Below are 17,239 nucleotides of genomic sequence, written 5' to 3'. Positions count from 1 at the left end.
CATGTCAGTGTGGGGGGAAAAAAACAAAACCAAAAAGCCAAAGAGGACTTCCTTGCACCTCATTAAAAACATGGTGACGTTGGACAGTTTCATGGGAAGGCCAAAAATAAATGACACGTAATCCTGAGAAACGTCAGCGCAGTCACACTATGCATAGATCTTATTTGTGAGAGGGTGTGCGATATCCAGTGCTAATGAGATGTGGGAAACAGCAGCTGATTGGCACCAGTTTGTGTGTGTGTGTGTGTGTGTGTGTGTGTGTGTGTGTGTGTGTGTGTGTATTAGCAACTGTACATGTGTGTAAAACTGGGTCAAATTTTGTTGATGGACGCAGCTGCTGAACAGTCCCTCTGAAAAAAAAGTTAGGATGGGATGTGAACGACGTAGAAGAAGCGGACTAAAATAAAACAAGTAAAAAGGGCTAAACATTGCTTGACAACTTCAAAACTAAACTGGCTTTTAATGACGATGAACGTTTTAGCTTTATTGCTTCGATGGATTATTTTTTTTGTGCTAGCACCAATTTTAGTGTTCTTAGCACCAATGCTAAAGTGTTAGCACCCTAGCATGAACACTTGCGTGTTAGCACACTAGCATTGGTGCTTCTGTGTTAGCGCACTAGCATTGGCTCTAAGGTTACTACTGTTCAAAGAAACTGTAATTTGCTCAGACAATGTTCACATCAAGACAGTCAAGTTATGTCAGCTTGGCTTAGCACAGTTTAGTCAAGCCCATTCATTGGCATGGCGTTTCAACCTAAGACCACAATTTATCTGAGTTAGTTAATTCATTTTTATTACATTTTATTCCTTTTAATGTAATATATATTTATTTTAAGATGTGTTGTGATGCAGAAAAATACATGTAGCTTGGCTTAGTTTAGCATTCATTAGTGTGGCTTTTTAGCAAAGACCAGCCCATGCCTTTGCCACTTCAATCCATGTTAATTGCATGCAGTCTGGACCAAGATTTTGTATTTATCATAACTTTATCTTTGAATTCATTAGCTTGGCTTTTTAGCCTCACACCAGACCTCGTTCTTATCAGTAATTTTTTTTTTTTTTTTTTTTTATCAGTTGCGCCCTTTACTCCCTTTAATGCAATTCATTGAAATATCACATAAAAGTAACACCTTGAAAATTAAAACAGCTTATTTTAGGATTCAATAGCATGGCTGTTTAGCCTTAGACCTCGTCACTATTAGCCCATCGATGTTTATTGCATACAATATGGGCCAAAAGTTTCCTCTTGATTATTTTTAACAAGCATTATCATGATTTTCAATGGGAAATTTATTTTTTTGATCCAGTACAAGGAAATTATTTTACCGCATTATGACAGACATGTTTAGGTAGCTTGGCCAAGACCAGTTATTGGTCTTTATTGCCAATAGTCTGGCCCAAGAGTTGTATCTGACCCCTTTCAAACAATTTTCTATAATTTCACCTTTAGCATTCATGCTAGTCTTTTTAGCCTAACCATGCCTTTCCACCGCACAAGCACACTTTTATTGAAGATTTGCATTTAGCACAGTGGGTAAAAATGTAATAACGCTTCACAAACACTTTTAACTGCTGCTTTAAACCAAATCGATGTGCAGCTGTTAGTCAAATGAAAGGTGAAATGAAGACAGTAGCTGAGGCATGCTAACATCTTGTAATTCGAGACCGCCAACCGGGGCGTTTCCTCCAGCGACGTACGCCGCTCATGCACTCTGCTGTTTATAGCACGGAAAAAACAATCACAGGAAACAGACCATATCATAAACGTGTTTTACGGCCAACAGGTGGCCAATATTCCTCCACTGGGACTTGGGACAGCACAAAAGATAACCTCGACAGTACAGTAACTTGTTACAGCACTCGTGTCAATCTGAAAGCCCGTGGGCCAGATATGGCCTTCTGTGTCATTTTATGTGGCCCACTAAAGCTTGCCAAAATTTTTAAAAACAGCCTTTTGCAAAGAAGTTGAAAGACTCCTGCGTTCAACTTATATTATCGGCCTCACATTATCATTTATTTTTCTCCATTGGTATCTAATACTTCTGAAAATTAGTTTCTTTGAATTCCAACACTGCTCCCAGGGGGTTTACGGCATTACCACGAGCTTTCGGGTAAATTTGACAATGAAGCTGAGTACACAGTGCCAAGGGCCATTGCGAAATACAGTCAGTCAGCTGGAATTTGCTGATCTCACGAATAGCGACTAATAATGCATTGCATACAGTCAGTGCCGCTCCACAGTTACTTCACTGGCACTTCCCTAAAACAGCAGTCCAAACATGGTTAGAAATGCACACAGGGGTGAGTGGGGCGGGGGGAGTGGCTGCCCATGTCGTCAGCTATCCACTTGTATATCCCCCATTTTAAATGGCTAGCCCAAGAACCACTGTCTGGGTGGAAAATGAAAGTAAAAACAGTTCCTTGTAACTGACAGTAATCCAACACAAGCAGTAAGGACTGCTACTATTACAATGCTGCGGCGTGAAACGATGTCAACAAGGGAACAGGCTAAAGTTAAGACGGAAAAGGGAGACTTTTTGCTCCCTTCTGATATAAGAAAAAAAAGAAAAATCATAGCGATCTTGCACAGAGACAATCCATCTTGCAGCCACCGCTACGATGCTACAGTAACGCACAACAGTTAAGGTGTCAAATTAGGGATTTAGACAAGGCTTAGGGGTTTCACGTTAGTGTTTAATACAAATTTAGGGTTTTGAATTAGTTAATGAGTTTTAAGACAAGATTGGGGTTTCAAATAGGATTTTAAGCATTGGTCTTGGTTTCAAGCTCCTATTAGTGTTTCAAATTAGGGTTTCAAGCCTTGGACAGGTTTTCAAACAAAGGTCAGAGTTTCAAAGTTGTGTTTCACATTAAGGTTTCAAGATGAGGTTAGGGTTTCAAGCTTAGGTCAATGGTTCAAACAAAAGTTTAGGTTTCAAGATTGGATTAAGGTTTCAAAGTAGCATTTCATCATAGGGTTCTAGTTTGAAGTTAAGATTGAAGGTTGGGTTAGGGTTTCAAGTTGGAGCTTTGAGTTGAGGTTTCAAGACAGGGTTTCCAATTAGGGCTTCTAGCCTGATTTGAGTTTCAAAGTAGGATTTAAAGTCAAGGGTAGGTTTCAAATTACGGTTTCAAGCCATTGGTAGGGATTTAAAGTGGGGTTTCAAACCAGGGTTGGGGTTTCAAATGAGGGTTTCAAGCATGGGATTGGTCCATGTTTCAAACAAAGGTTTGGGTTTAAAATTTGAGTTTAAAATTCAAGTTTGAAGCCTTGCATAGGGTTATAAAGTGGGTCTCAAATGTGGGTTTTATGACTGCATTAGGGTTTGAAGTCTGTGTTAGGGTAAAAAAACAGGGCTACGGTTTAAAAGTCGGCTTTCAAGACAGGGATTTCAAATTAGTGATGCGACCTATGGTTAGGGTTTGGAATTAGGGTTCCAAGCCCATATTAAGGTTTAAATAACCGTCCGGCTATAGTTTTTTTTTTCCTACAGTCTAAAGGACTCTACGCCACTGTGCCTGTGCTGCCTCATCCCTGTGCAATGACTCACTGGTCCAAACATGCGCCTGCGAGGGCCATGTGTAGCCTGCATGCTTGGGGAGGGAGGGGTACTACAAAGGCACTACGACAACTCTACTGAAGATGCCACCCATATGTGCCGCTGTTTTGGTTAGCAACACAGCGTGAGTGTTAACTCTCGACGTGTGAGCCGAGAGTGGGAAGGGTCGCGTCCACTGCCGCGGTACAAAAATAACACGTTATGTTTGGCGCTATTTGATCCCCCAGTTCCCCTCCCATCCCTTGGATCTCAGTCACATAAAGTCAATGTTTGCAGTGACCTCAAGCTAGGAACAGGGGGGTCTCCCTGGGAGAGGATAGTATTCAGGCAAGAGCTTAGGTCAAGGGTGGGCAAAGTTTGTGCTCAAGGGCCACATTTGGTTTCTAAAATTGACAGATGAGCCAGATCATTTGTAGATGTAGATGATGTTTAAAAAAAAAAAAAAAAAAAAAAAAAAAGTTAGTATAAAGTTTTTTTTAAAAATCCCATTTTAAATTGGCTTATTCATTTTCATTTATAAATAACCAATTATTAAATACAATAAATACTAAATTGGTGAATGTGTCATTTTGTAATATATTTACAATAAATCAATAAACCAATTATTAAATGTGATACCTGAATAAAAGTTTATTTTAATGCTGAATAATTCCCTAATTTTTTATATATATAATTATTTATAATTAATGCTCTCATAATTTATGAATATAGGTGTTTATGAATATTTTTGTATTAAAAAAATGGTAAATTAAACGTCAGAGGACAAAGATTTAAAAGGTTTTCTTGATAACGCTAGAACCCCTTTACAAACCACATCTGGAGACTGGCCAAGCCACTCCAGGACCTTGAAATGCTTCTTACTCATTTTATTTTTAGTCTATTTTACTAGTAATTTTATATTTATTATATCCATCCATTTTCTTTACCGCTTATCCTCACTAGGGTCACGGGCTGCTAGAGCCTATCCCAGCTATCTTCAGGCAGGAGGCGGGGTAAACCCTGAACCGGTCGCCAGCCAATCGCAGGGTATATAGAAACAAACAACCATTCGCACTCACATTCACACCTACTTGCAATTTACAGTCTTCAATCAACCTATCAGGCATGTTTTTTTGGATGTGGGAGGAAATTTACAACAATAATAAATAATTGAAAATAGTAAATCCAAAATACATTTGAATTCCTCACTTGGGGGGGCTAAATTAATGTGACAAATATTACAGGACCCTTGATAATGAAAATGCCCGGTGGGCCGGATTAAAGAACGGCACGGGACACACTTTGCCCACCCCTGTTTTAGGTGAAGTAACAAGTGATGAAGGCGCTCAGTGAAAGCAGTCTTCAGGAGGCTAGGTGGTGACAGCCCAGCCAAGTGGCTGATGACGTGGGCACCAGAGGCCTCGCAGTCTGCGAAGCATAGAGGTCAATGAGCTGCTTGTCACCTCCTCCTAAAAATAGACACCTTCTCGCACCGTTCAGCTGGTTTGGATAAAAACGAGAATCACTTCATAGCTGGTTAAGAGTGGGATTAACCTTTGCGGTGCAAGTTTGATGCTCCGACACCTGTTTTAATCATACACTATATTGCCATAAGTTTTCGTACACCTGCCTTGACTCGCATATGAATTTAAGGGTTCCCTAACCCTAACCCACATTGTTTAACATCATCAAACAAATGGTAAATATCAGACAAATATAACCCATCTGAATTTAAAATGCTACTTTTAAATAGTGATTTTGAAACAAAGTAGGGAATCTGTGCAAAAATATAAGAATTTGAGAAGGGGGCCAATACTTTTTCACAGGACTATATGTTGGCTGAGAAGACCTGGCTCTCAGTCGCCGCTCGAATTCATCCCATAGGTGTTCTATCGGGTTGAGGTCAGGACTCTGTGCAGGCCTGTCAAGCTCATGCTGACCAAGGGTTGTGGGTTAGTAGGCTTCTCACAATAATTACTCCAGCGACTTATCGTTTGATAAATAAAATGGCCAAGATAGTTTTTTCCGGACTCAATTAATTGTCATTGTTGCGGTGAGCCGGCGTATGGATCACACAGTGAACAGACAGAGTTGGACGCCTGAGTCATTAGTCGCTAGTGGGACGCCGGCGGACTGGTACACTCTTCCACAGCCTTACTCCTTGTGCAGCACGTAGAGTCACACAACAGAGACACTTGAGGGAAAGTTAACTGTTTATTGTGCTCGCTAGCCTGCAATCTAACGAGCTAGCCTGTGAGCTAACGAGTTAAGGACCTAAAGAGCTCAGTCCACCACGGCGATGTCATTTAAAACATCAGTGCTTCGCTCCCAGTTGTTGTGTGTGTTGGTATCCAGTTAACACACACGGGAAAGTTAACTGTTCATTAGCTTCAGTGGCGCACATTATTCAACCAGTAGTTCACTACAGTGAACATCAATGTATATTTGATTGGTGGGTGTAGGGCTTGTCTTCAGCGGACCAACCACACAGTCTTGCAGCTCTTTATTCTTTATTTCAGACCCAGGGGGATCCATATCACGGAGCAAAAAAAAAACTGTTTTAACAGAGAGACAAGAAAGGAAATTATAGTAATAATAATAACAACAATATTGATTTAAATGAAAAAATATTAATAAAGGCGGGCCTTATTTTTCATGATTTCAGAGGCATTAAAAAAACGATATTGTTTATCATGATAGTTTTTGGGAACATATATCGTTTTAAGGCGGCACGGTGGGCGACTGGTTAGAGCGTCAGCCTCACAGTTCTGAGGACCCGGGTTCAATCCCCGTCCCCGCCTGTGTGGAGTTTGCATGTTCTCCCCGTGCCTGTGTGGGTTTTCTCCGGGCACTCCGGTTTCCTCCCACATCCCAAAAACATGCATCAATTGGAGACTCTAAATTGCCCGTAGGTGTGCATGTGAGTGCGAATGGTTGTCTGTTTGTATGTGCCCTGCGATTGGCTGGCAACCAGTTCAGGGTGTACCCCGCCTCCTGCCCGATGACAGCTGGGATAGGCTCCAGCATGCCCGCGACCCTAGTGAGGATAAGCGGCTCAGAAAATGGATGGATGGATGATATCGTTTTAAAGGTCCCATATTTTGCCAAATTAACTTTTTCTATTATTTTGGATGTAATATTGTCTCTATGCTGCCTCATTAAACGTGAAATATGAATTAAAATCGTCCAGGCATTCCTGTGTTTCATATGTTTTTCTGCCTCGAGAATTGAAATCGGACAATTTGAATTTCACAAGCTTATTTACATCAGTACCGAAGAGCTCCGCCTTCCTCTTCAGCTCCCGAGCCAGCACTGTCAAAATGACAAACACGTGTGCTCTCAAAAGTGGGTCTTCGACTTGGAAGCAACCAATCAGAGGAAAGGGGGCGGTCTTAGCTAAATATGGACTGGGTCAAACAGAAGTAGTTGTCAGAGGGGCCTTTTCTCGACACTCGTATGAGAAAACCAAGGTGTTTTTTTAAATGAAATGGACACTGGGTTGCGTTATGGGTTAGTGTTTAAAATTAGAGTTTCAAGCTACTGTTCATGTTTCAAAGTAGGGCTTCAATCTCAGGTTAGGGTTTAAATGAGGGTTTGGAGCCTGGGTTAGCATATAAAAGAAAGACATTTGCAAACAATAACATATAATCAAATAATTTTGAACCGTGACCTTAAAACCAAGGTACATACTGTACACCCCTATTTGAAGTGCATGAGAAAATCCAGAAGATGCCCCGAGGGATACATTGTGATGCTAAATACCATCATGAACTGTTGATATTTCCACTGAAAAAAAAAGCATTTTCTTTTGCAGGGGGAGCAGCTGGGAACGATGGACCTCCCCTCCATTTTCTTTTAAGGAGTTCTAAAATTGGTCAGGAATTCTGTTCTGTGCCTCTCTCTTACCCACGGCCCCCAAACTCCCTCCAGAAGCCCCCCGTCTGCTTCACCCACCAGTATAAACAACAGAGCCTGAATACAGGGGAAGGCCCATTACAAACAGAATTACACTGAAAGCGCACCAGATCATGGTTGAGAAATATTTGGAATATGCAAAAAGACTTAAAATATACCAATGTGTCAAATTAGAATCAAGAACATGTGTATTTGTCAGGTCAGCCTGCCTATTCAAAACATCAATCAGGGTCTTACCATGGGTCAAACTTGAATCAAGAACTTGTTAATTTGGAAACATCCATGCATTTTCCGTACTGCTTATCCTCACTAGGGTTGCGGGTGTGCTGGAGCCTATCCCAGCTATCTTTGGGCGAGAGGCGGAGTACACCCTGAACTGGTCACGGGGCACATATAAACAAACAACCATTCGCAGTCACATTCACACCTACGGACAATTTTGTGTCTTCAATGAACCTACCATGCATGTTTTTGGGATGTCGGAGGAAACCGGAGTACCCGGAAAAAACCCACGCATGCAAACTCCACACAGGCAAGGCTTCATTTGAACCCTGCGTCCTCAGAACTGTGAGGCAGATGTGAGAACCAGTCGTTGACCGTGCCGCTAATTTGGAAGCATGTCAGCCTTTTTGCCTAGTCAAAACAGACTCTTACAATGGGTCAAACATGAATCAAGAACTTGGTTATTTGTATACAAATCAGCCTTTTTTCCTATTAAAAACCTGTTTCGAGTCTTACCTCTGAGTCAAATAAGAATCAAGACTTGTTTATTGAGCAACATGTTTTTTTCTTATTAAAAATATCACTCAGGGTCTTACTATGAGTCAAACCTGAGTAAAGACTTTGTTTATTGGTTTATTTGGCAAGATGCAATGTCTTTTTTGTGTATTCAAAATATCACTCAGTTACCAAGGGTCAAATGTGAATCAAGAACTTGGTTATTTGTTTACATGGTAACATGTCGGGGTTTCTTCGGCATATTCAAGGGATCACTCAGGAGAGTCTTACCGCGGGTCAAATTTTAATCAAGAACTTGATTATTGGTTTATTTGGCAACATTTACATGTCGTTTTTTGGTGGGGCATATTCAAAAAATCACCTCGCAGAGTATTACATTGGGTCAAATTAGAATCAAGACCTTGCTTATTTGGAAACAGGGCAGTTAGTTCTTTGGTTCATTTGGAAATATGCCGTCTTATTTTCACATTCAAAACATCCTTCAGCGAAGTTTTACCACAGGCCAAATAAGAATCAAGAACCTGTTTTTGCATTCCTTAGTGGTGAACAGGTAGGGTGCTCCCATTTAATGTCGACGCTGTTAAGTGACAGGATTATTTTTTTAATCTCAAGAACAAAATAAAAAACAGATGGAGACGATTAGATCGGGTACATTTAACGTCTGCTAGCTGCCACGTTTTCTCACCAAATGTTTGAACAGACTAAGTGCCTGCCTGTGTAACAATCACAAACATGCAATAACGCAGTGGTTTATGCTAACCCCACAGAATGTGAAAAGAAACCTACCTTTCTTCAAGTGGAAGACCGTCTTTTCTTGGCCCCTTTTCCACCTGTGAACGAGGAAGAAATGTTAACATACACTGCAACCAATCAGTGTGATCTGAGCTCGAGTTTAGCCTTTTCCCAGTGTCAGAAGGCTTTGTGTCGGTAACGCTTTGGGGCTGCTTTGTTACATCCAGCACAGGGTGTCTTGAATCTGTGGAGGGTGCTATGAAATCTCAAGACGATTGAGGCATTCTTGAAGGAAACGAGCTGGCTACTATATCTGGGCGATTATGGAAAAAATAATAATCATGATTAATTTTACTGATATTGAAATCACAATCAATAAACACGATTAGTTACTGATTTCAAAACTTACTATTTACTAAACTATTAAAACAACTAAATATAATTTAAAAGAACCAGAAAATAAATTAGTAACAAGCAAAAAAAATACATATTAAAATAGAGATACGCACATTATGACAAAAAGTAGAAGAAAAAAAGTCACAATTGAACTTCATTGACATCATCATAACTTCATTCATTTCTGTGAGTACTGTCATATTACCGTAATTTCTCATGTATAATGCACACCCATCTATAATACGCACCCCCAAAATTGACCTCAAAATTCTGGTAAACCCTTCTACCCATGTATAATGCATTTTTACAATGCATGATTTTGCTTCTACCCATATGATCAAAACAAAGTATTATCTGTAATTTGTTAGTTTTTTTCAAAGAATTATTATTTGAACACGTAATACTTTATTTTTTATTGACTTGGCTCTTATTTTGAAAGTCACAGCCCTACTTTTATTTTGTAAATTAGAACACACACAGTTGTGCTCAAATGTTTAATTACCCAGGCAGAATTTGTAAGATGGCTAAAATACTTTATAGAATACATGAAGGTCCAGGCGAAACATATTTAATTTTATTTTAATAGGATTCAAATTAAACAGTTACGCATTTCAGAAAAGCATTATCATTAAACAAAACATAACCATAAAGAAATTAATGATGATTGTTGTTCAGTCATCAATCATATTAAAAATAAATAAATAAATAAATAAAAGAATTTCACAAATTCTGCCAGGGTACTGTAGAAGAACTGTACATATATGCAGTCATACGTACCCCTGTCATATTGAGATGAAAGTGTTATAACCACTAGGTGGCGGTGGCATTTTGTAATGAAAGTGTACAGCTTTTTCATAACCACTAGATGGTGGCATACATTTATAAAATGTGAAAGTTTTTTCTTCCCTATCCCCATGTACAATGCGCACTATTGACTTTTGACAATTTTTTGGGGGGGAAATGCGCATTATACATGAGAAATTACGGTACCTGTCTGTATGCTTTCGTACAGTATGTGTGAATATTCTTGATTTGAAGATATATCACTCCTGTGAGTCGTGACTTCTAATGTTAATTTTTGTTAGCCATCAATGGGGTGTTAACCATAAGTTGGCGATTTTCAAGAACAAAGCTAAAACCAAGCATGTGTTGTATATATAAATATATGTATTCTTTTACATTGTGTGTTTAGTTGTAGCTATACACTAAACTCCAACGGGAGTGTCAATAAACAGCTTAAAGCACGCTCAGGGAAGGCATACATCACAGATGCATTCAGGGTGCCTTTACAATGCAGGAACTAGACTATCAAGGCATTCTGGAACAGAAATGTGCCACCCAGTGTCAGAAGGCTTAGTCTTGGCTATGTTTGGTGCTGCTTTGCTACGTACGGCAGGCACATGGTGTCTTGAAACTGGGTAGGGTTCAACGAAATCCCAAGACTATCAAGGCATTGTGAAGCCAAATATGCTCCCCAGCATCCAAAAGCTTGTTAAAACCCAAAACACAATGGAACTTTTGCGGGTAAGAAAATGTATTAGAGTGCATCTTAATTTAAAAAAAATAAATAAATAAAAAAATCTGTTTTGCCACATCATAATTTTTTTTAGTTAGGAGTTTGCATATTCTGCCCGTGCCTGCGTGGGTTTTCTCCGGGCACTCCAGTTTCCTCCAACATCCCAAAAACTCACATGGTAGGTTGATTGAAGACTCTAAATTGCCCGTAGGTGTGAATGTGAGTGTGATTGGTTGTTTGTTTATATGTGCCCTGCGATTGGCTGGCGACCAGTTCAGGGTGTACCCCGCCTCTCGCCCAAAGATAGCTGGGATAGGCTCCAGCACGCCCGCGACCATACTGAGGATAAGCGGTGCAGAAAATGAATGAATGTTTTCAGTAAAATTTTATCTGTGGTAACCGTCAAGCAAATGTAAAAAGTTACTCCGACAACATGTAGCACAGTCGTCTAGCATACTGTATAAGGAAGCAGAAAAGGAGCATAACTAACGCGTTCAGACTTCCTGTCGCCAGCTTTTTGGGCACTCTCTTAACCATTGTACAAGTGTAAAAAGCACTTATTCCACCATTTAGAAAAAAAAGTACCGACATAGTGCAGCATATAAGGAAGTGGGGCAAGAGGATGACTCATTAAGACTTCATTTAACTCGCTTTTTAACATTCTTAACTGTCCTAAGAAAGTAATTTCTTGTTATTATCAAAAGTTTAAAAAGGAGTTAACCCACTGTCTGAAAAATGCAGTGACGTAGCATAGCATATAAGGATGTGAAGAGGGAGGATAAGTCTTGCATTAAGAGTTCATACATTTAGCCTATTAGGAGTTTTAAGTGTCATAAACATGGCAAAAGTAGTTAAAATGCCATCTGGAAAAACTTACCATGTAGCCTAGCATATAACAAAGGTCTTATTACTCCTGTCACCATATTGTACTGAGTAGTCTTTTCAGAATACTCAGTACAATAAACATGTATATTTACACTCCATCCACACACGTGGATGGAGTGTAAATATACATGTTTATCTGCAGTGGTGGTATCAATGCAGGTCTATTCACAAAAGGCCCGTAGGTGGTGGTGGTGGTGGTGATGAGCCCAGGACAAACCCCCACCCCAACCCCATATCCCGCCCCGTGCTCCACGCCCCCTCAGGTAACATAACAGTCAGCTGGCGACCTCGCCGGGAGTTATTGGTTAACCTGCGATTACATAATCGCTCGCTTGCTGATACATTTCATTGCTGCAGGATGAGGCCACAATATTAGGTACACAAGCTAATGAGATGTAATGAAATTAAAAAGTTGATAATGCTCATTTTTGACTGTTATCATTTTACAATATGTTTATTATTGTGGTTGTTAAGTCCACTTCAAACTGAGAAAAAAATATATATTAATCATTCATTTGAAACTAAAATTACAATTAAATACAAATAATAATTTCGATTAAATGTAAATATTTAACCTAGCAATTTTTAAAAACATTATTTAAAGATAAACATTTACCAAAAAATATTTTCTAAATTATACATTAAACTAGCAATCACTTAAATCAATAATACAAAAAAACAAATAATTTCAAATCAATTTTGATATTTAACCAAGCAGTTTAACAAACATAGATGTGTGTAGGCAAATATATACACAACATAAAGGACCGCGCCACAAAAAAAATACAAAATAATGACAATATTAATAACAAATCAAACATTAGCAATAAATAACAATGGATAAAAATAAATGTCAATGCACAGTCATTGGCATTGTTCATACAACTATATAATTACAAAATATTAATACATGCAATTATTTAATGCGTTATATTTATGAATGTTACAACTATTACATGTGTTATATTGTTTTCCAACAACTACATTAAAATAGAATTCTGGTGCCTTTTTTTGGGACAAAATATTAGGAACGGCTCAGGACGATGCAGTAACCACAAAAATAAACATTATTACATGACCAGTGTCAATCAATCAAAATTGGAGTATGCATGTGTTCTTAATATTGTGGAAGGCGAGTGTAAAAGGAGCATTGTTGGGGAGCTGCCTCCATGTGCAGTTGCACCTCCATAATGGAGATTAGATTAGAGGGGGGAAGCCGCATGGTGGAGGGGGGCCTTTCGTTCAATTTGCATGACATAAATCCCTCAAATGCGTAACTTAGAAATGCATAAAGTGCATGTGAATGTACAATTTCAATTATCGTCAATGGAGTACGCGGACAAAAGAGTAGGGGGGAACGTGCACATGTGCAACGTGAATCCAAACAATGGATGGCATACACGTGCTCCCGATTGGAGCTCTTTTTTGGGGGGGGGGGGTGGACATAATACTTATGAAAAACAATATTTCCCCACGTGCATACATAGCAGTCATATTTACCTGCAGCGGGACGAGCGTGTCTGCATCCTCCGGCTGCCAGACCTCAACCACGCTGGTGGACATTTGACTCAGAGCTTTTGAATGGGCGAGAAAAACAACACATAAAACGAGATGTGAGTTGAGACGTTTATTTAGCAGTGTTCTATAGATGAATCGGCGCTACTGAAATTGTCTCATAGGAAATACTGAGCAAATAAACAAACGAGAAGTGTGACATGACTTGGCATCGCTTTGACAAAGGCTCGCTAGTTAGCAGGAAACGTTAGCACGGCGGCTAACCCAACTTGCTCACACAAACAAACCTTTGTGCTAGGTTTGTGTTACAAACTACACCCGACCGAGTGTTTTGAATAACATATTAATGAGTCTGTGGGTGTAAATAAGTCAAAGGGGCTTTTAAAGCCCTATTCGACAGTGCTGTCAAATGAAGGTTTGGCTAACCGTGACGTTACGGGGAGGGGGGGGGGGGAAGAATTATAATTTTTTTTTTTCTTTTTAAGACGAACCTTGTCTTTGAGCTCCTCCGTGCTGCACGCAGGGTAAAATTAAGTGCAATATTCCCAATAGAACGTTGAGGCACGTCTTCCGGTGACAGTAGCTGCCCTGCTGGAAGTCCTGCGGCCCCGCCATGCCTTGTGTTTCACCACACCGCCGCCGCACTCACTCGCTCGCTCGGTAGGTGCTTCGTTGGTGTCTCTCCGGCCACAGCAGCAACAGCAGCAGCCACCTCCCTCCCGCGAGCGCTCGGTCCCTCCCTCGCTCCCTCCTTCCGCCGTCTCCTCACGCGCATGCGCATACGGCAAAATTGTTGACATTTCGGGCCGAAGGGAACGCAAGAAACTGCACGATAATGGACATTATTGTTATCATTACGAATATCGGCATGCTTGCAGAGCAAAGTAGTGCTTTCTAAAGCAAAAGCAGCGCAGGATAAACCTGAGATGCACGATACAGCAGGAGTGTCCAACTCATTTTAGTTTAGGGGCCACATTCACCCACATTTTATTTCAAGAGGGCCGGACCAGCCTAATAAACTATGAATAACGAGCATTCAAATTTTTTTCCCATTGCTTTGCTGCAAATAATTATTTCAAATCAGTTTGAAGCGTCTTTAAAGAAAAAGAGTGAAATTTCAATATTATAAATCTGTTTTCATTTACACGTGCAATTTATGGATCACAGTAGTTCTATATACTGTATGTGCCTTTTAGAAAACAACTTAAGATTTAGAAATCATTTTAAATGTATATACATTTTCACATCCAACTGGAAGTGTGACTACCTCAACTGACACATCCCACAATGCAAACTAAAGTGGCAATTTTTCCAAAAGTGTGTGCAATTGCCCCCCTGCCTTGTAAAAGTTTACATAAAAATACATACAAGTTGTGGCTGTGCATGACAAAAGCATGAGTTCCACCAAACCAACTTCCTTTGAACTGAAACCGTTGACTGATACTTTGCAATATTCTGTGTCTCAAAATATTTCTTCGTGCGGTATTCTGTTCACAGAAGTGTAGTGCTTAGGTGGCACAGTATTTTATGTGTAGGATCACTTTGCTCCTGAAAGTGCATCACTATCAGGCGTCACAACCTGACTAATAGCCAATTTCAGAATGTCATTTAAGTGTTAAGTGGTCAGTTAAGTGGTCAATCAGTCATCATTAGCAACAACAGCTACTTTTATCAAAAAAATTTACTTAACGTGTTCTATCCTCACGGGCTAGAATGGACCCCCTGACCGGTCGCAGTTGAAGTTTACCATCAAACTAAACATAAATCAAAGAGAATTACATGCGTATTTAAAACAACTACATAGCTTTGCCTTGGGAAAGTCTGCTTAGCTTAATGCTGGCAAACAATGCAAAACAACATTGACATACTAACACACATAAGACAAACTCAGGCCCGGGGGCCAAATTTGGCCCACGGTGTAATTATATTTGGCCCGCAAGACTATATTAAATGTGTATTTGAGCTGGCCCGCCAGCGCCACGAATATTACAAATCCCAGAATGCTTTGCTAGTGTGTTGACCCAGCAGTCTAGACCGGCAAGCGGTCCTTCCCTTTCTGTTGCAGTCGTTAGCAACTATGCTACTATGCTACCTCGAGCAAATTTACACTTCCCCTTCCCAAAAATGGCCACACGAAAGATGGAAAACAGTTAACTTCCAAGACAGGTGGGAGGCAGATTATCTGTTTGACAGACCTGTTTGTCGTGTGCGGAGCAACGTAGCTGTAACAACGAATATAACATAATTGAATTAATGTTTCTTTTAATGCCCTTTGTCAACTCCTAGGCAGGGACAGTTAATAGTTTGAGGTTTGGATTTTTATTGAAGGACATTATTTTTTGGGGTTGTTTTGTTGTTGGCCTTTGAAAAAAGATTTACATAAAAAAGAAACGTAGTTGGAGATAGATAAATAGAAGACAGAAGAATTCCATCCATCCATCAATTTTCTGAGCCGCTTCTCCTCATTAGGGTCACGGGCGTGCTGGAGCCTATCCCAGCTATCATCGGGCAGGAGGCGGGGTACACCCTGAACTGGTTGCCAGCCAATCGCAGGGCACATACAAACAAACAACCATTCGCATGGACATGCACACCTAGGGGCAATTTAGAGTCTCCAATTCATGCATGTTTTTGGGATGTGGGAGGAAACCGGAGTGCCCGGAGAAAACCCACGCAGGCACGGGGACAACATGCAAACTCCACACACGTGGGGCCGGGGATTGAACCCCGGTCCTCAGAACTGTGAGGCTGACGCTCTAACTAGTCGCCCACCGTGCCGCCCAGAAGAATTCATGTTATCTATTTAAATACAAATCAAATACAATACCACTGATGCCTTATCGCAAATTTGATTTCTCGTGTTTATAATATTCAAGTTTTTTTATTCCAGATTCAGTTTAAGCAAAATGTAAATTTGTTGTCAATGATAAACTTTAACGCTACATTTCTGCAGAAAAGGGAAACATGCACATCGCAGTGATTTTTCATTAAATATTGAATTTGGCCCACAACGTTGTTACAATTTTTAATTTTGGCCCACCGTGAATTTGAGTTTGACACCCCTGTACTAACAGTTAGCATTGACAGTTTTAGAAGCAGCGAAGACTTCAACACAATGGCACAACATGTAGACAGATAATATAACAATACACACAAGCATATATTCTTTATCCTCTATGAAAAATGACTAATATTACAGCATCTTACTGAGTCACTTACAGTAGAAGTACAATTCTCCGTTTGTCTGGATGACTGTATTAGTCTGCCTCCGGGTGGCCAAGACAGGCACACCAGAAGGAACAGCATAATGAATTGAATTGCATCATTAAATTATGATGCGCGAACTGTTTAATATCTAACATTGTTTAATTGTATTATTACTCTTTTTTTATATAAAGCACAATATTATAGAATGCAATTTTTCCTTACAAAACAAACAGTTTTGCTTTTGGGTAGGCGGAGGCTGGAACAGATTGATGGCATTTCCATTCATTTCATTGGGGAAAGATGAACTGAGATACAAGTGTTTTGAGTTACAAGCGTAAGTGAAATGAATTAAACTCATATCTGAAGGCACCACTATACAATATAGAGTATGTGTGATGGCATTTAGAGCTACACATAGTTGTTTTATTGGCATCAGGATCACGGGGGGATCCACGGAAAAATCTCTCCCCTATGAGACCCAAAAGGTTGAGCACCCCGTACTCAGGAATTCCCCTGAATGAGTGTCAATCTAAAAAATTATTATTGCAAGGATTTACTGTGAAAAAGTAGGCACGAGGGCCAGTTCGTTTGCTCCTGTAAATTTCATAACATAATATAAGATTACAAATGTGCTTGCGCCCGTGACCCTAGTGCGGATAAGTGGTAGGGAAAATGAATGAATGAAAGAGTGCTTGCTTTAATCGCCAGTACAATCAGCATGAAATAGAGTGATGATTGGCAGCGAAGACAGGTCGGGCAGGTACACACATGAGCCATGTCACGCCACAAGTGGG

General features: G+C 40.0%; 1 protein-coding gene across 1 annotated transcript in view; it reads right to left on the bottom strand.

The window, feature by feature from the left end:
• Window positions 1–13,945, bottom strand: part of tmem131l (transmembrane 131 like) — a 42,370-nt gene extending 28,425 nt beyond the window's left edge. The window contains 3 exon segments of the mRNA XM_061679988.1: window positions 8,981–9,024; window positions 13,224–13,297; window positions 13,730–13,945. Of these exon segments, the coding sequence (XP_061535972.1) occupies window positions 8,981–9,024; window positions 13,224–13,297; window positions 13,730–13,853 (242 nt within the window). The 5' untranslated portion in view covers window positions 13,854–13,945.
• Between the last annotated feature and the right edge of the window lie 3,294 nt (window positions 13,946–17,239).

This window comes from Phycodurus eques, chromosome 6 (genome assembly GCF_024500275.1).
Source record: "Phycodurus eques isolate BA_2022a chromosome 6, UOR_Pequ_1.1, whole genome shotgun sequence".
In the NCBI taxonomy this organism is placed as follows: Eukaryota; Metazoa; Chordata; class Actinopteri; order Syngnathiformes; family Syngnathidae; genus Phycodurus; species Phycodurus eques.
This window is presented reverse-complemented; position numbering and strand designations above follow the sequence as displayed.